Source organism: Alexandromys fortis, unplaced genomic scaffold (genome assembly GCF_014885135.2).
Source record: "Alexandromys fortis isolate MF-2015 unplaced genomic scaffold, M_Fortis_MF-2015_v1.1 scaffold_165, whole genome shotgun sequence".
Taxonomy (NCBI): Eukaryota; Metazoa; Chordata; class Mammalia; order Rodentia; family Cricetidae; genus Alexandromys; species Alexandromys fortis.
This window is the reverse complement of record NW_026068038.1, coordinates 3,614,614-3,634,763: the sequence shown is the minus strand read 5'-3', so window position 1 is coordinate 3,634,763 and position 20,150 is coordinate 3,614,614. Positions and strand designations below refer to the sequence as shown.

Below are 20,150 nucleotides of genomic sequence, written 5' to 3'. Positions count from 1 at the left end.
TTCTGACCAGTCCACGGTTATGGGGCAAGTGTCTGATATCACTTTGCCACCCACAGGACAGAAATGGCACCTTCCTGCCTAACTTATGGCATCACCTCAGAGAAGTGAGGTAACAGTGCAGAGACGTTTCCTAAGGTGTGGACTGCTCAGTCATGCAGTCATACAGTAGGGTGGTAGGACCTCCTGACTCTGACTTCTTTTGGGGCTTAAGGGCACGGGCAGCGTTAGCTATCTACTCTCCATGATATAACTCCTCTTCACTCAGCTAAAGGGGACTTTACACATCTTCGGAAGGCTTTTCCCTACACAAGACATTCCCCACCCCAAGTCCAGACTCCTGAGAGTCTTCTGACAGTGACCGAAAGCTGAAGAGCAGAGCCTTTCTAAGTCCACAAGACTTCCTGTCTGCATCTCAGGCACAGTGTTCAGAAGTCTCTATATGGCCAAAACACATAGTTGAAGGGTGTGTGCAATGAAGATATGACACGCACAATTCCGGGTGGACAAGGGCCAGAGCCCTCACATGGCAATCTGCCAAGTCCCGCAAAGTTATACACTCTCTCACCTTCTGATTTAACAGGCCAGCCTTTAGAGGCACACCCATGCATCACAATACCTACAGGAACACTCAGGGCTGAGTCTATCCTACATCAAAAATGCATACGTGCCACTCTAGACAGACACACAGGGAGGACATCCATACCCAGGACATTAGGTGTCACTAAAAAGAACAAGGTGGCCAGGAGGGGGGGCAGATTAAGAAATTTACTTGAAACCAGATCTGGGAGGCTGAGGCAGTAAAATTCTAAGTTTAAGGTCAACCTGGGTAACATAGAAAGAAAGACCCTGTTCCAAGAAAATAACCCAGCAAGATGTCCTTTGTGTGTTGAGTTGATCCAAGGCCCCCACTCAGGGGGAAAAAAAAAAACAGAGCAGCCTGAAGTTAGGAGGAAGTACACGGGCCTGAGTGCGGGCATGTGCAGGAGAGCCTCGCATCTGTGGCAGCCTGTGAGAGGGAAGGGGGACATCCAGGCAGTGACACAGGCCTCCTCCAAGGCCTTCCCTTTCAACTTTCTGAATCTGAGTACGGGCTGCTCTTAGAAAGGTCTCATTCTATTCCCAGCACTCGCAGGACAGCTCACAACCATCTGTAATTCTCGTTTCAGGGGATTCAGTGCCCTCTTCTGGCTCCCATAGGCATCAGGCATGCACACGGTACCCATACATACATTCAGGGGAAACACTCATACATATAAAATTTAGAAGGAAACATTCTGAATTTGAAATTATGTAGGGAAAAGTGAAAATACAGCCCCTACATATCTCCTAGGTCAGGGTGCAGCATCCAGCCAAGAGATGGCGGAGTCAAAGGTCATGTGACTGAGTGGTGGCGGTTCCGCCTCACAAAAGTGATATGATATCACTTACCAGGGAAGGCTTGTCAGATTGAGTGAAGACACACCCAGTGGCTGGCATTTAGTAAGTGAGCCACACATACAGGCAAGCGGCTTCCACTGTCAAGAAAGGAACTGTAAAACTGAGTTGTGACCCAGGTCAAGCACCAGCTTTGGAAACTGGTGAAAGCCAGAAGAAGAGAACCACCCACAGGAAGGCACGGAGGCAGATACCATGTTTGCTTAACAAACAGAGTTCTGTGGGGCAAAGGGACACAGGTGTGTCCTTCCTTCTCTTCCACAGGTAGGTGGTGGCTCATCCAGGACTGAGGATAGCAGGCTTCCCCAAGCACTCGCGTGCGCGCACACTGCCCACACAGCACTCCTAGGAAGTATCTTCCTACAGCAGGAGCACAGTCCACCAGTGGCAGTGTTGTGATAAGGAGCTGCGGGCTGCGTTCCCGGCACCCGGCCGCCCGCACGGCTAGCTTTATGCCCTGAAATAATTACACGGGAACTGTATTCTTTTTTTTGTTTTATTTTGTTTTGTTTTGTTTTGTTTTTCGAGACAGGGTTTCTCTGTAGCTTAGGTGCCTGTCCTGGAACTAGCTCTTGTAGACCAGGCTGGCCTCGAACTCCCAGAGATCCGCCTGCCTCTGCCTCCCGACCTGGCCCATTAGTTCCAAGCTTATTATTGGCTAGCTCTTACATATCGATCTAACCCATTTCTAATATCCCTGTAACACCACGAGGTGTCTTACCAGGGAAGATCTTAACCTGTGTCTGTGTCCAGTAGGAAAATCATGGCAACTCCTTGACTCAGTTTCTTTCTCCCAGCATTCTGTTCTGTTTACTCAGCCTACCTAATTTTCTGTCCTATGAGGGCCAAGGCAGTTTCTTTATTAGTTAACCAATGAAAGCAACAGATAAGATACAAGGCCCACCTCCATCAGTGGCAGGTCTGGAGGTGACCCATATCAGCAGGGCTCTATCACGGTGTTAATTGGCAGTGCTGATATCAGAGCCATATCACGATGCTGAGGCCTGCCTTATAGGTCAACAGTACATGATGCAGAGGCCTGCCTTATACCACAGGCCTTGAGCACTCATGACTCTCTAGCAATGGGCAAACCTTGGGGACTGAACTCCTGCTATGCTTCCACACCCAACCTCTGGGGACATCACCAAGACCTCACCACTGATCCTAACAGGAAGACAGAGCATGTACCCAACCCCTGGTAACACATCTGGGCACATCACCAAGACCACATCACTGGTCCCAACAGGAAGACAAAGTGTGTATCTAACCCCTGGTTACATATCTGGGCACATAACCAAGACCACACCACTGGTCCTAGCAGGAGACAGAGTATGCAGCTGACAAAATTAGATTCTGAAAGATGGCTCAGCAGGTAAAAGTGCTTGTTTTGCAAGCCTAATGACCTGCGTTCCATCCCCAAAAGCACAGTGGAAGGAAGGATCTGAACCCTGAAAGTTATCCTCATGTGTCACGACATTGTACGTACTCATACTCACAGACATCTGTCTGTCTGTCTCTCTCTCTCTCTCTGGGTGTCTTAGTGTTACTATTGCAATGATGAAAACATGACCAAAAGCAAGTTGGGGAGGAAGGGTTTATTTAGCTTACACATTTTATATCATAGTCATCACTGAAGAAAGTCAGAGCGGGAACTCAAACTGCGCAGAAACCAGAGGCCATGGAGGGGTGACACTTACTGGGTAGCCCCTAACTTGCTCAGCCTGCTTTCTAAAGGGACCCAGGACCACCAACCCAAGGGTGATCCCACTCATAATGGTCTGGGACCTCCCCCACTGATCAAGAATTAAGAAAATGCCCTAGGCTTGCCAACAGTCCGACCTTATGGAGGCATTTTCTTTTCTTTTCTTTTTTTTTTTTTTTTTACTATATATTTATTTGTTTGTTTGGTTTTCCTGAAACAGGGCTTTTCTGTGTATTCCTGGATGCCCTTGAACTCACTCTGTAGACCAAACTGGCCCTGAACTCACAGAGATCTGACAGCCTCTGCATCCTGAGTGCTGGGATTAAAGGAATGCGCCACTACAGCCTGGCGTAAAATTTAGCTACTTAACTTTTTTTTTTTTTTTTGCCAACTTTTTATTGAAAGGAGTAACTGGGGGCTGGTATACAGTGGTAGACAGCTTAAACAGGAAACACAGGCCTTGGATCCCATTCCAATCTTGCACGTGGACTCCAAGCAAAAGCTAAATTCTAGCAAATAACATCTAAGCTGAAGTATATAGGGGGAATGTCGACCACTTCCTAGAATGAGAGACCTTGATGGAAATACACTAAGTACGCATTTGAAAATTTCACAATGAGGGACTGTAGATATTGCTCAGCGGTTAAGAGCATTGGCTGTTCTTCCAGAGGACCCAGGTTCAGGTCCCAGCCACCCACATGGTAGCTTAAAACTGTCTATAACTCCAGTTCCAGGGAATCTGACAACTTCTCATAGACATATATGCAGGTAAATGAATGCACAAGAAGTAAATAAGTAAATCATTTAAAAATGTTTAAAAAAAAGGAAAATGTCATAATGAATTCCATTTTATGTATAAGTAACGTGGAATCATTTAAAATCTCTTTTGATACTCGATGCCAAGAATGGAACTGAACAGAGGCCCTCCTCCTGTTTTCCCCTCTGTGGTTAGAACAGCGACCCCAAAGCTGCCCATGTTTCAGTCCCCAGGACCCATGGTTATGCTGCATTATGTGGTAGATGAAATAGGGCTGCTAGAAGCTAGCCTGAAGGTAGAGATTATTCTGGATTTATGGCATCTTAAACTGGACGCGACTACACGTGTGTTAAGCCAGTTTAAGGATGTGTTGCAAAGCCATAGGACCTCATACATTCTCTTTTAATTCCCCTCTTCCTGCCCTGAGGAAAGGACCGCAAGCCCACTGTCCTGGAATAAAGTAGGATTCAATGGACTGAGAAAGCAATGGCTGAACTTCCTCCAGAAACTCTGGTCTTTAAGTTGATTTGGCTAACCAGCAGAGTGTCATCTCCAGACAGGAAGGCCACCCCCCTCCCAGCGCTGTCTTACCTACAGAACTCCCCCTTAACACTGTCTTACCCTGTGAGGAATCAGCTAATGACCATAGCACAAACTCTGTCACATCTGTTTACATGGTCTACATCCTGGGAACAGAACTCCCACTATGAAAGGCCGAGAGGCCCTTAGCTGTGCCCACCACACACGTGTGCCATGGCAGACAGGGAAAGGATTCTCTGTGGGTACCAGGCTGGCAGCAGATGAGTGTGGAGGAAGTTCAGGACCTTGAACATGGCAGCAAGGCTGGATGGGGCTGTACCCCTACTACAAGTGGAGCCATGCAACTTACACAGAGACCCCACAGGCTACTAAAGACTTAAGGCTTTCTCCTTCTAGAAGCACATTGAAGAGCATGCAAACAAAGATGTGGGCTAGTATCCTGATTCCAAGTATCTTGAGGACTTCTGGGCAACCAACCTTGGGCATAGGCAGTATTGCAGAGTGAAAATACACCTGAAAAATTGCCTTCTTGCTGGGCATGGAGGCGCACACATTTAATCCCAGCACTTGGAGGTAGAAGCAGGCAGATCTCTGTGAGTTCAAGAACAGCCTGGTCTACAGAGTGAGTTAGTTCCAGGACAGCCAAAGATACACAGAGTAACCCTTGTCTCAAGAAAAAAAAAAAAAAAAAGAAAAGCAAAACAAAGCAAAACCGAGAGAGAGAGAGAGAGAGAGAGAGAGAGAGAGAGAGAGAGAGAGAGANGAGAGAGAGAGAGAGAGAGAGAGAGAGAGAGAGAGAGAGAGAGAGAGAGAGAAAGAGAGAGAGAGAGAGAGAGAAACTACCTTACCTTTGTGTAAGGTCTAATTCAGAGGTGAAACCAAATTGGAAAAGCTATTCATAGACACACCCAGCTCACACCCATACCAGAGAGTGGCCAGGCATCCTGCCACACCCCCACAGCATTGAGCTCTTCCTTCCCCTCTTCTGAGTGGGAGGGTCAGGGATAGAGCACTGGCTGTCAGGACACACAAGGGAGCCCTTTGCAGAACTGCATTCCTCATACTGAAATCCATATTTGTGTCAAGGATTCATTTGCATGGACCCTGGACACTGCATCCCAAGTTGGATCAGCCAATGTACACAAAGGTGTGGCACGTGGATACCTGCTGCTGTGCCACAGGCCAGAGCTCAACTTGGGTGGTGTGCGGCAAGGCTACAGAAACATAAACACAAGCTCTGAGGCAGGTACAAGTCATACCCATCTCACTGACTTTGGACACCTGCTTCTCTTCTGTGACCTTCGGGTTCTTCTTACGCAGCGTGGATCTCACAGGATGCTGTGCAGAAAGAGGAAGCCCAACACTGCTGTGCGTCTGCCCTGTGAGCACCTCTGAACAGACTCCAGTCACCCATCCAAAGTAGCCTGGTGTTAGCCCCACCGCAACTTAGCCGAGTGACCTTCACAGGGCACAAGGGGTGCCTTGTAGTGGTAGAGTGGACAACACAACTGTGACAGGAACCACGTGGGAAGGACCTAGCTCAAACATGTGTCAACCACAAATATTCTCGTATCCAGGAGACTCTGGAGGGACAAATTCCCTCCTCTGCAAAGGAATGTCCCCTTCCTACTCGTTTTTGGGTACCCTCAGGATGACTGGACAGAGTCACATGCAATACTAAGCTGTTTAAGAAGAAAAGCCAGCTGAACAGGGAGCCCTGGTCACTGGTGGAGCTCAAGGGCTTCAATAGCCAAGAGCCAGGTTGTGGCTTCTCAACCCCAGTGTTCCAATGACATTTCTCAGGAGCCAGAGATCTACTTTAGCTCAAATGGGAGTATGGGGCCGAGAGACAGACAAGTGAGCACCCAGTTTAAACAGATGGCCCATCTACACACGCAGTTACAGCAACAAGCTGCACAGGCCAGGCAGAGGGAGAGAACCTTGGCTGTGCTTCCTGGACACTATCTCTCACTAGCCCACGCTGCCTCATTCCAACCTATCCAACACGGCTCTGTGACATGCAAATGCCTACTCTTTAGTACTGTTGGGCAATTAGAGTAAAAATATACATGGCAGGGGTGGCGCAAGCCTTTAATCCCAGCACTTGGGAGGCAGGGGCAGGTGGATCTCGGTGAGTTCAAGACCAGCCTGGTCTATGGAGTGAGTTTCAGGATAGCCAGGGCTGTTATACAGATAAACCTTGTCTTGAAAAGCAAAAATAAACAAAAAAGGAAAAAGAAAGAAAGGAAAAAAAGAGAAAAAAGTGAAAATAAGACTGTAGTTCCATGGACACCATTGCCAGTTCTGGTGCAAACTGGAACTCAAGGCTACAACACAAGCTGGGGTGGAAGAGCCTCACATCCATGCAGGACCAGCTGGAATGGGAAGCTGCAGTTACTGTCTGAGGGGTTCTATTGCTATGATAAACCACCTTGGACAAAAGCAACTTGGGGAGGAAAGGCTTTATTTTAGCTTACAGTTCCATACAATCATTCATCATTGAAGGACATCAGGGCAGGGAGTCAAGGCAGAGCCCAGCGGCAAGATCTGATTGGGGCCATGGGGGAGCGCTGCTTACTAGCTTACTCCCCAAGGCTCACTCAGCCTGCCTTCTTATAGAAGCCAGGACCACCTGCAAAGGGTTGGCATCACCTACAGTGTGCTGAGCCCTTCCACATAAATCTTTCATTAAGAAGATGCCCCATAGGATTTCCCACAGGCCAATTTGATGGGGCATTTTCTCGGCTGAAGTGCCCTCTTCCCAGATGACTCTACCTTGTGTCAAGTTGACAGAACTAACCAGCACAGTTATACAGTGAGGTCATGGACAGGCTGGGATATGTGAGAGTCTCTCTGTCTCTGTCTCTCTGTCTCTCTGTCTCTCTCTCTCTCTCACACACACACACACACACACCTGAAAATAGAGAATTGTATGCACATGGGCATGAAAAGAGAGCAGGAGGTAAAGGGAGAAGAGGAGAAGAGCCGGCATAACCACTCACTCCCACTTCAGAGGAGGGTGAAGGATCCTGACCCAGCCCCAGGTCCAGCCCCCACCTGTCTACATGGGTTTCCTGCAGAAGGGATGACTAACCAGCACATTCGGGCTGGTGGGCCTGGAAGCTGCAGACTCCATCAGGCTGATGGCCAAACCCCACTTAGGAAGTGGTCATGCTTCTGAATCTGGATCCTGGAGCTTGAGACAGACAAAGGTCACTGAGAACACTGTGGGTCCCTGATCACTAACCAAACTCCATTTAAGGAATTGGCTTTGTCCTAGAAAACACTGACTGGGCGGTGGTAGCACATGCCTTTAATCCCAGCACTCTGGAGACAGAGGCAGGCAGCTCTCTAAGTTTGAGGCCAGACTGGTTGGTCTATAGAGTGAGTTCCAGGACAGCTAGGGCTACACAAAGAAACCCTGTCTCAAAAAACAATAAACAAACAAACAAACGAATAAATAAAATAAATACTCTGTCCTAAACACAACTTTAATCCCAGCATTTAAGAAGCAGAGGCAAGTGGATCTCAGTTAGTTGAGTTCAAGGTCAGCCTGGTTTACAAAGCGAGTTCTAGGACAGCCAAGGCTACACAGAGAAATTCTGCCTCAAAACATCCAAAAAGAAAAAAGAAAGTCACTCTTCCCTCAACATACAGTTTAAGTCACTCTACATGTTACTACATGTCACTCTACTTGCTCACCCTCCACTTCCCACCAGATGCCTCAGTCAGTGGCTAAAAGCATTTACAGTTCTTCCAGAGTCTAATTCCCAACATCTGTGTCAGGTAGCTCACACCCTCCTGGAACTCTGGCTCTAGAGGGTACCCAACAACTGTGGATTCTGCAGACACCTCCTGAACTCAGGTATGTGTACACACACACAAAAAAAATTAAAAATGATAAAAAAATAAGCTGGGTGGTGGTGGGAGGCAGAAGCAGGCGGATCTCTGTGAGTTCAAGGCCAGCCTGGTCTACAAGAGCTAGCTTGGGGACACGCTCCAAAGCTATAGAGAAACCCTGTATATATATAAATATATATAAATTTAAACAAGTCAGGTATAGCGGCAATTTTAGCACTTGAGAAGCTGGGGCTGGAGGGTCTTGAGTTCCAGGAACCTGTCTCAGGTATGCACACACACACACACACACACACACACACACACTTTTAGGGTGACTAGAAAAAAAGTCTCCCATGAAGAACTGTATTTGGATCTGTAGTACCCATGTAAAAGCTGAGTTTAACAGAAGGGGCCTATGGCCCCAGTGTTGGGGAAATATACCAGGTAGCAGCCAGTCTAGCCAAAATGGTGAGCTCCAAGTTTAGTGAGAGTCTCAAAAAATCTGGTGGAGAATAAGTCTCTGCATGGCTTAGAGACTGACCTAACTGGGTGACAACATCCAATTCGGCAGATTAAGAAACTCTACAAGCATCAAAATAAACTCAAGTGCCGAGCATTTGACAGCTACTTCAGGAATAAACCATACAAGATCCTTTAGGGAATTCACTAGACTCTCAAATCCTCCAGAAAAGTGCTGGGCTGGCTACTTTCAGAGGGGTGGCCAAGTTTCAGCTGATTTAAGAAGTTCAGAGATTGTTCTGGTAAATACAGTTGTTTTTTTTTTTTTTTTCAAGACAGGGTTTCTCTGTGTAGCTCTGACTGTCCTGGAACTCATTCTGTAGACCAGGTAACCTTGGACTCATAGCGTTGGAGGCCAGCCTGGTCTATAGGGCGAGTTCCAGGACTGGCTCCACAGCTACTGAGAAACCCTATCTCGAAAGATGAAAAAATCAAACAAACAAAAAAGAACCAAGGAACCAACAAGGTCCTATAGTTCCAGCATCACGTGGCTTAGTGGGAGGATCACTTGACCTCAAGAGTTCAGTATCAGCCTGAACAGCAAGATCCATCCAAAAAAGCAAGTCATAAGTCTCACTGACCTTCATGAGGTTTGTTTACCAACACATCCAAAGGTGTGCTGAATAGAAAGTGAAATTGGACCCCATGGTGCCACACACGGGTTCCTCTCCCCAAGGGTCACCATGGAGTGCATTATCTGAACTTTGACCCAGCAGGAGGCTGGAAACAATAAGGCAGTAAAGACACTGCTGGGGGGTGGGTAGGGGGGGAGAACAGGCTACTACTGTTCTTTTTGAGGGACCCAACAGGAGCTCAGCTTGGATGGTTCACAGTGCAGTCCCCAACTATGACAGCAAGCCACTTACAACCCTAAGTCTCAGCTTGGTTGTCCTTAACATCAGAGAACCAGACGGAGCAGGCTCCCTGCAATCCTGCCTTGTTCTGCAGTGCTGGGAGCCAGGTCCTGGGTTATATTCTCTACAGTAAGGAATGGAGTAGGTCCAGGAACAGTCTTGTAAGGAGGCTAGAGCCTCAGAAGTAAAGCTCCATGAATGTGGAGGCTGCAGGGTCCCCACCCCACCCCACTCCCAGGTCAAAGCAGTTGGTGGTGGGTGCACCTGTCCGTTTCAGGCCAGTCTTGGGAAGATGAAGCAATACAGTGATTCTGAGCACAAGCACCAATTTAGGCAAATTATGCCACTCTCAGAGCGAATGTGGCCAAGGTTAAAGCCTACCCGGGTGTTGGGCTTATTATCTCCCTGTGAAATACATCAGTGCTTTTGTGCAAAATTTAACAACTTGAAACTGTCAGGCAGGGGTGTGGGAAGGAAGGAGGTGGGTGCAGGCTGAGAAGGCCTGAGGAAGTTGTGATGGCTCCCGTGTGTGCACAATGGGTCCTCCTGTTACAGAAGCAGCTCTTGTCCACTGCTTCTGTTTGGCTTTGCTTGTCATTCCTAGTCCCCCGCAGATCGCAGATGCCTCCTTGAGAGAATTTCTGCAAGCCCACAGCTCTCAGTGTTAGAGAAAGGCCAGCCTTCATTCAGCAAACACACAGCCTGCCTTTGTGCTCCCAACGGGGTATCAACTTTTAGGGTAATATCACTGTATGCTGTATACTAGAACTACAATTCTCAGGGGGGTGGAAATAAAAGAGAACAGTAAATAGCCGCTTGAACTCACCACTCTGAGTAGACTTCAAGAATCTCTCAAAAGCTTAACTGTTGGTTCTTATTGATGTTAAAGGTTTTTTTAAAATCACAAATTATACACTTTTCTTGCACTTACAATTAAATTCAGGAAATTAGTATCAGCTCAGTAGACTCAGAGCAAAGCACACCCTACACACACACACACACACACACACACACACACACACACACACAGAGAGAGAGAGAGAGAGAGAGAGAGAGAGAGAGAGAGAAGAGAACGACCCACATCTCTATGTAATCTTAAAGTCTGCAGTGTCGCCAGGAAAGTGCCAGCTTCATGGGGAGCAGCAAGGATTCATTCACCCTCAGGCCCTGCTAGAGCAAGGCCGGAGGGCTACAGACTCCCCCAAACCCAGCTTGAAGAGAAAAGGCTAGAGAGAGGCTTCGACATGCTGCGCTCCAAGATTTAAAGGTAAAAGATACTCGGGCTTCTAGCCAAAGCCCCTCTCCCTTGGGGAAAGCGTCCCCTGGCGCGAGCAGCCAACCGACCTCTGGCCGGCACATTAGGCCGGCACATTAGGAGCGATAGGCTGCTGGTTAGGTTATCCTAGACGGTTTGTGTTGTGTGACGGTGGGGCTATCCGAGGTCGAAGAGGAGACAAGGAGTCCCAGATTCAGAGGGCAGGGTGGGGCCTTCTGGGTCCCACAGAGCGCTATCTTTACGCTGATGAGAGAAAGGTCGAGGCCCCGGCACCTGGCACCGGGCGCCCTCAGCGGCCTCCCGTCCGCCCGCCCGCCCGCCCGCCGCGCCGGCCACACCCCCACCCACCCCACAGCGCCTTACCGGGCTCCAGCCGCGCGCCAACCGAGCCGTCCCGGCGCAGGAGGATGTCGGCCGTGTCCCGGATGCGCCGCACGCCCCCCGGCTCGCCCCGCAGCCCGCGGCAGCCCTGGAAACACACAGCCCAGGCCTGCTCCTCGTTGATGGGCTGCTCGTACACCTTCAGCACTTCCTCCAGGGACAGTTCCCACGGCTCGGGCCGCGCCGAGCCCCCCGCGCGTTCCGGTGCTGCTGCGCCACCGCCGCCCGCCCGGGCCATGGCCGCCCATCATCGCCGCCCGCGCGCGCGGCGGGTCTCCATAACAGCGGGGCGACGCACAGCCGAGCCAGGGGGCGGGTCCCTCGCCGCCCGTGTGCTTTGTCATTCTGGCCCCGCCCCTCGCGAGCAGATGCAGGTGAGGGCGGGGGCTGCCGGAGAGGGAGGGCGTGGACGGTCCGAGAGGCGGGGCTGGACGGGGTGAGAAGGGAGGACTGGGTTAGGGAGGGACGAGCCAGGAGGAGGGCTGGGGGTCAGCTGGAGGGGAGGGTTTACAGGGGCAGAGGACTAAGGAGAACGTTAGAAGTTGGGGGTGGGGGAAAGACGTTGAGCTTGACCAAGAACACACACATAGACACACACACACACACACACACACACGCACACGCGGCACATGTACACTCGCTCCCTCCCTTGACTATGGCTCTTTAAAGCAGACAGTGCCAGTGGTGGTCTTTCTGGAAGGCCTGGATGCCAAAGTGACCTTAGAAGGTTGCTATAGTGTGATCGACATGAGGATGACACAGGCTTTCCGGATCTTCACAAATGGTCCTTTCTCTGCTCGAAAGGACCGGCTTTAACCTCTTTAGTGTCTTTAGCGGCAAACAATGCGACTGTGATAACACACCACCTCAGTCTAGCCAGTTGCTTCAGGACACAGAGGTGGCATCAAGCTGAACACAGCGCACAGCTTTGTTGAAAGAAATCTCAGCCATATTTATGACTGTTCAGAACCACAGAGCAAGAAAATGCAACTGAAAAATAAATGATAATAAGACAGTTGGCCTCAGGTCTAGTCACTGGCTAGGATCACCTAGGAAGCTGGGAATGGATCTGACCGAATCTGAAGCGAAACTCTAAATTGGGGGCTCCCTGAGGTTCTGGACATCCAAGGATGGAACCATAGTCCTAAGATAGTTTCAGCTCATTTGAGAGAGACTTGGTGTAGGAGATAGCTGATTGTCTCTTCTAGAGTCTTAATCTTCAATTGAAAAGAAATTTGATACAAATGAAATTTGCCTAAAAGTGTTATAATAAATAGCTGGGCAAATTTCAAATCCTTCTCCCAATTCTCAAGCAAATAAGACACGACCAATTTACCAGAACTAAAGGACACTGAAGAAGAGGAAAAGAAAGTTTATTTTGTTCAGAATACATTGTGCAGACAATCTGGAACTCTGGCTCCTCTTCCCTAATCAGAAACTCCAGGGGCTAACTTGGAAGGGAATGATAGGAACCTCCCACAAAGGGTCTTGAAGGTCTTGTTCATGTTAGGAGCAAGAGTGTGCATGGCAGTAGTTTAAGGAAAAGTGACTCACACAATGCCAAGTGCAGTGACAGTGCCCACTGATGAGGCTGGGCTGTTTTTTTATTGGCCAACTCATGGAATACTTTCTGCTTGTAGAACTGGTGGGAATATGACCTTCTAGGAAAGCCTCAGCCCCAGCTCATCAGAACCTGGAATCATGACTCAGTCAAGGAGTGAACCACTTTGTTTCCCAGGAAAAAAATGCTTTGTTTTCCCAGGAGTGATGGATCAGAGCTGGGGGTATCACAGTGGGGAGAGTCTCTCAGACCGACAGGGGAAAGTAAGAGCCCCAGTGGATGGGGAATCCCAGATCCAGAGGGCAGCAAGAGATTAGGCAGAAGGCAGGCACTGTGCGGGGTGGGAGGTTGACTATCTACTGGGCTCCCTCAGTGGTACTGCCTTGCCCTTCTTTAAAATACCCATTGTCACAGTCAGTGAGCTGAATGGATAGGGTTGTGGGATGTTTGGGCAGAGGATGGAAATGCCCTATGGGGAAGCTATTCAGGATGTAGCAAAAAATACTTCCTATTATCACTTTAGAGCTCATATGTGAAAGATTGGAGCTGCAGATGTTCACACAAACCAGTGATAGGTGATTGGCTTGTAAGACTTTAAGACAATCCCGAAGCCATTTTTGACAATTCTGAATCCTCTCAGCCTCTGTGCCATAGTGCTTCCCCTCCTCCCCTGGGAACCAAGGACCTAACAGCTACACTCGCACTACTCAGTTCCTAAACAATTACCCATATACGTATGCTTTGGTTCAGTCCCCTGGGAAACGGGGTCAAAATGACCTCTTACCTCATCTGATCTGGCAACAGCTCTCCAGTCAATTATTGGTAATAGCCCTTTCAAATAAGCCAATCAGAATAGTCAAAGAACAACCCCCCTTGCTTCTGTGGCCCCTTTAAAAGTAGACTGTACCCGCTATTCGAGGCCCCTCGGCTTCCCGAATGCTGGGGGACCCTGTCATGATAGAATTAATAAAATCCTCATGCTTTTGCATCGGCTGTAATGTGTGAGATGGTCTCTGGGGGCGACTCCTTCTTGGTGTTTGGACGCTAGAGTCCAACAGGCTCACGAAGCCTCTGACAAAATTGGCAGATGATCTATAGAAAGATTCCTAATTTTCTTATGTTATTGTGTGTGTATGATATGAGTGTAGGTGCTTGGGTACCATAACATGTGTGGGGATCAGAGGGCAACTTTAGGAGGTTGATGGTGGAAGACACAAAATAATCCCACACTAGTTCAGACTTAGGTATAACAAAGGGTTATTTATCTAGGGGAGACTCACAGATCACTGTCCTAGATCACAGTCCTCTGCATGAACGGGGAACAGGAACAGAGTCTAGCAGCCTGGAAGTGAGAGCCAGAAGCAAGAGAGTGAGCACAGGCTTGCTATTGGCTGAAGGAGAGGAAGGAGCAGCCACAGCAGGAGATGATTCTCTTTTTCCACTGTGGCTTCCAAGATGGAAGTCAAATAGTCAGGGTGGGTAGCGAGGCTTTCACCCAGTTCACCATCTTAACAGTCCTGGAAGTGCAATTTAAATCGCATCAGGGAAGTGGTGGAAATGTCAGGTCACCAGAAGCAAGTTCTTGAGGGCTATGGCGTGTTCTAGGACTCTTTGTTCATCTCTTTCCAGTTCACCATGAGGTGAGCCACTTTGCTTTACTGCAATGCTCTGCTACACCACACAAGATTCAGATGCAACAAAGCCAAGTGACCGTTGACCGAAACCTCTGAAACTAAGCCAAAAAGTTCTCCTTCCTTTAAGTTTTTGTTTGTTTGTTTGCTTGCTTGCTTGTTTTTAGACAGGGTTTCTCTGTGAAACAGTCCTGGCTATCCTGGAACTCACTCTGCAGACCAGGCTGGCCTTGAACTCACAGAGATCCACCTGAGTGCTGGGGTTAAAGGCCTGCACCACCACCGCCCGGGCCTTGAGTTGGTTTTTAAGGAATCAAGTCAAGTCACAGTATGTGGCAGAACTCTCGTTCTATTAAAGCTTTGAATTTTCCTTGTTGGCTGCAGTGTTCAGGTTCTCGTATAAGTGTGGGCCCCTAGCAGCTGCTGACCTTTTCACCTGGAATTATTGTTAGGAGAATCCCTAAGTACCTCCAAGACGTCACCCAGTAATATTTAAAACAGTGGATTACACACGCACACCCAGAAGTATACACACACACACACACACACACACACACATACATATCTTTTTATGATCCTGTGGATTGAAGCTAGGGCCTTGTGTATACTAGGTAAATACTCCAAAACTGAACCAAGCCGTGACCCTATTACTAATAAATGTACAAGGTAGGTCTACTATCTATCTCTTCTTATCTAAAGACTAAGTCCTCCTGGCAATGGTCAACACGAAGAAGCAGAAGCATTAGTCATTTGTGGTCATTTGGAGAAAGCATTGCTTTCTTTCCTCTAAGGCCATTTACTTTTTTTTTTTTTACTTTTATTTTATTTATTTATTTTGCTTTTTCGAGACAGGGTTTCTCTGTGGTTTTGGAGCCTGTCCTGGAACTAGCTCTTGTAGACCAGGCTGGTCTTGAACTCACAGAGATCCACCTGCCTCTGCCTCCCGAGTGCTGGGATTAAAGGCGTGCGCCACCACCGCCCAGCCGGCCATTTACTTATATATCTCCCAAAGTGCCAGAGGAACCCAGAAATGGCCCTCTGGTGAGACAAGAGACCCAAACCTCTTGATGGTTGCCATGGCAGCAATAAGGACTTCTGCCTTGTAGCCTGGGAGACCTGAGTGACTTACAGCCATCAGAATTAAAGAATGGATCAACTCAAAGACGGATTAAACTGCCCCCGGCCCTGTAACCAGATGACCTGGGTTCTATCATGAGTGCTGCTCTTGGTGCAGTGATGAACTCTACCAGTTTGTGTCTGAAGTCAGTCAAGACAGCTTTTCCATGATTTCCCACAGTTAAAAGAGGCCTTGACCCCTCCTCCCCCCCCCTCAACACCTGAAGCAGGTGGGAGAAATGGCCCTGAGGTCGTAGTAGCTGGAGAGCTGTCCTTGCTGTCTCCCAGCTGCAACTTTCAGGAAGTTACACCTCGCTAGGCAGCACAACAGAGCCAATCCTATTGGTGGAGGTGTGGGTGAGCTCGCTCTGAAGTAGTGAGCACGGAAGAGCTGTCCCATTACTCAACTCTTCCCAGTAGCATGGGTGTGAGAGAAATGCCCATCCACTTCCCATCTGTGATTTCCTTGGGGAGTTTGGTCCTGAAGACCCAGGGTTGCAGGATCTTAGCAACACAGACAACGATGGGATGTCTAGGGAGAGTCCCAGTGCGGGCTCAGTGTTGATGGTGTAGCAGAGACCAAGGGCCTCGATTGATGATTCCCCGGCATGAGCACCTGAATGTAAAAATGTGTGGATCAAGGGGTTTACTACGTGACTCACTGTGTCACACTACAGCTTCCATGAAGAGATTCTCCCATTCTTCCTCCCCTCTCTTTATTCTCTAAATTTTGTTTTGTTTTATCTCTGGGGGGTAGAGGGAGATGGGGAGATTGGGAGACATGATGTAAAAAACACAAAGAACACATAAAAAGAAAGTTTTTTAAAAGTGACATTAGCTGGGCGGTGGTGGCACACGCCTTTAATCCCAGCACTTGGCAGGAAGAGAGAGGCAGGTGGATCTCTGTGAGTTCGAGGCCAGCCTGGTCTACAAGAGCTAGTTCCAGGACAGGCTCCAAAACTATAGAGAAACAAACAAAAAAGTGGCATTGATGCTGGAGAGATGGTTCAATAGTTCACAACTGTTATACATGCAGACAAAAAAAATCAATGTACATAAAAATAAATAAATTTTTAAAAGTGATACTTGCGTTGGGTTGGGTGGTGATGGCATACACCTTTAATCCCAGCACTCGGGGCAGAGGCAAATAGATCTCCATGAGTTCAAGACTAGCCTAGTCAACAGAGTGAATTCCAGGCAGTAAAGACTACACAGAGAAACCATGTCCCAAAACAACACAAACGAACAAACAAAAAATGAAGAGGAGAATGGGTAGGTGAGGACTTTGGGTACTTGGTAGGAACTGGGTTATACATGCTTTTGGCCATACTCTGGGTTGGTGCTTTGAAAATTCTAATGGGAGGCCGGGCGGTGGTGGCGCACGCCTTTAATCCCAGCACTCAGGAGGCAGAGGCAGGCGGATCTCTGTGAGTTCGAGACCAGCCTGGTCTACAAGAGCTAGTTCCAGGACAGGCTCCAAAGCTACAGAGAAACCCTGTCTCAAAAAAAAAAGAAAAAAAAAAAAAGAAAATTCTAATGGGAATTTTCTGGGGTGGCTGTAAATTCTTCCTCTGTAGTAGCAACACATGGGTATGACTGTGGGCTGATGGTTATGCAGTAACAGATGGAAAAGCTCTGGAAGTTAATCTGTGAGCATCTTCAAGACACAGATGCTAGAAAAGTCGCAGTTTCCGGTTTCTGTAGAGCAGAAGGGTAAGGGAGGGGCTGGATCCTCAGGTATTCCGTGACTGCAATTTGAAGGCCATTTCATGGTATGAGTTGCAGGGTGCAAGACTTTAGAGCCTCTAATGACTTGGCGAACAGATGAAGTTCCTGGCACCAAGGCCGGAGAGAATCAGGCGCATAGCCAATGTCAGAGCAAAGGTCTCATCCATTCACCTAGACACAGGCAGGACCGATCCACCTGCCAAAAGTAGAGTCCTGGGGCCCTTGCCATCCAAACCCAAGTTCTTTTCAGATTCAGGTCGGCTTTTCCCCAGAGACTCCACGTATACTGTTTGCAGCGAGCAACCAGGCTTTGTGTTACAGGATTCAGACACTCCTGAATGTGCTCTTTGTCACACTCTATGCAGCCAGGTAGAGCCAGAGTTCAAGGGTCCAAGAGGAAAAGCTGAAATGTGAGAGTCTGGCTTTGTGTTTAGGGTTATTTTTAGGACAGTGATAAAGGTTATGAATCTCTAGGGGTAACAGTTAGAGTCAGGCTATGCTTGGCCAATGAAAGAACCCAGGACAGCTCCCAGGGAGGGACTTGGGAATCGGTGTCATGAGGTTTCTGGGCTTAGTGATTGGAGACACGGAGGCTGAAGTGAGCAGTGAGAAAGGATCCAGAGAATAGGACCACACATTGCCGCCTGGCTGAACTAAAATTCTAAACTGTAATCAAATGTTTAAATCAAAAGGCTTAATCAAATGTTTTCCTTTATAAGAGTTGTTATAGCAGGGCAATGGTGGTGCACATCTTTAATCCCAGCACTCGGGAGGAAGACGCGGGCAGATCTCTGTGAGTTCGAGACCAGCCTGGTCTACAAGAGCTAGTTCCGGGACAGGCTCCAAAGCTACAGAGAAACCCGGTCTCGAAAAACCAAAACCAAACCAAACCAAACCAAGACAAAACAAGAGTTACTGTAGTCATGGTGTCTCTTCACAGCAATACAAAGAAACCTTGTCCCGAAAAACAAAACAAAACCAAAAAGAAAAAAAGAAAGAAAAGAAAAAAAAAAAAGAAAGAACCCTTAACTGAGACACTTTCCTTTGCAAAGTCATTGACCCATGACAAACAGGCACATCTCCTAGTTATATAGAAAGACATATCACATGCCCTGTTCTGCGTGTGATTTTTACCACGGTCATGAGACAACAGCTTGTACCTCTGTGCACAGCGCTTCAGTGCGTCTATACTCTACAGAACCACAGATCTTCTCGTGGGTATTCCAGAGTCTGCTTTCCAGTTCTCAGTGAGGGACACGGGGTGCATACAATCCTAATCATCGTCCATACTGTTTGCCTGATCGCTGCCCCGCCCGACCGCTTTTCACACGGCAAGAGTTGAGATGATTCTTGTCCGTTTTTATACATGCAGTGTTCATCTCAAGAAAAGGACTCCCTACGGGCTGGAGAGATGGCTCAGCAGTCAAGACCACATGTTCTTTCAGAGGACTTGGGTTCGGTTTCCAGCACACACATGGTAGCCCACAACCACCCATAACTCCAGTTCCAGGAGACTGAGTGCACTCTCCTGTCCTCCAGGACACCAGGTATGCACATGATGCACATACACACGTGCAGTTAAAACACCCATGCACATAAAATAAAAAACAAAAAATAAATAAAAAGAGTCGATTCCCTGGATGAAAAAGCATATAAATGTATAATTTTCTTGTGTGCCTAGGAGTTAAGCTCAGTCCCATCCAGCCAGTATTCTACATTTGACCTACTCCCGACTTCAGTATAGGAACTTAAAACACTCAAACTGCCCTCCAAAGAGGCCATCTCCACTTCGGCACATATCTGTAATGTTTGAAGGGATCTGTTTTCCTTAGCTCTCTTGACAAAGAGGATCAGACTTTTGAATCTGCCAGTTGTGGGAGCTCACGCTGTCTCAGCACTCGGTGGGCAGCAGCGATGGGACAGCCCTTATACTGACGTGAGCTCCGTAGTGAGACCTTGTATCAGGAGCAAAATGGGTTGGGACTGGTGGTGCACACCTTTATTCCCAGCACTTGAAGGCAGAGGCAGTTGTGTCTCTGAGAGAGACTTCAAGGAGAAGTCAAGGCCAGCCTGTTCTACAGATAGAGTTCCAGGTCAGCCAGGACTACACACTGAGACCTCACACACACACCAAAACCAAAAATAAAACAGCCAACAAAAACAGGCCAGGACCATGGCTCAGCAAGTACAGGATTGGCTGCCCAAACCTGATGATCCCCATAACGTATAGGCAAAGGAGAGAACTCCAGGAAGTTGTCTTCTAACCGGTATATACACCGTGGCATGCACACCCCCCAGCACTCTCACACCCTGTATCTCTGTCTCCTCTCTCTCCTGCACATACACAACAACAACAACAATAATAAATAAATAAAAATTAAAATCCTTGTGAATCTTGGATAGTTATAAAATGGCTTGATATGTATTTTGCTTGTTAGAGTGAAGAGGAGATTAGTGTTTTAGTTTTATTAGTCACGTGGTACTGGCACATACCTCTAATCCCATCACTTGGGAGGCAGAGGCAGGCAGAAGATCTCTTAGTCGAAGGCCAGTCTTGTCTCAGAACCCTGTCTCAAAAAAAAAGTTTTATTGTTTTTTTTTAATATTTCTTACTCTTTTTCAATTATTATTTTTTTTTGATAGGGTCTCCCTATGTAGCTGTAGCTGACCTGGAACTTGCTTTATAGGCCAGGCTGGCCTTGAACTCACAGAGATCGACTTGCTTCTACCTTCAAATGCTGTACTCAAAGGCATGCACCACTAACCCGGCTTTTACTTATTGTGCATGCCAGCATGCACTGTGTGCTCCCA

At 48.0% G+C, this 20,150-nt stretch overlaps 1 protein-coding gene across 2 annotated transcripts in view; it reads right to left on the bottom strand.

Annotated features, from left to right (window-relative positions):
• Positions 1–11,613, bottom strand: part of Spire2 (spire type actin nucleation factor 2) — a 34,609-nt gene extending 22,996 nt beyond the window's left edge. For both annotated transcript variants that reach the window (XM_050165113.1, XM_050165114.1), the window contains exon 1: positions 11,286–11,613. In XM_050165113.1, the coding sequence (XP_050021070.1) occupies positions 11,286–11,541 (256 nt within the window). In that variant the 5' untranslated portion in view covers positions 11,542–11,613. The remainder of the gene's footprint in view (positions 1–11,285) is intronic.
• Between the last annotated feature and the right edge of the window lie 8,537 nt (positions 11,614–20,150).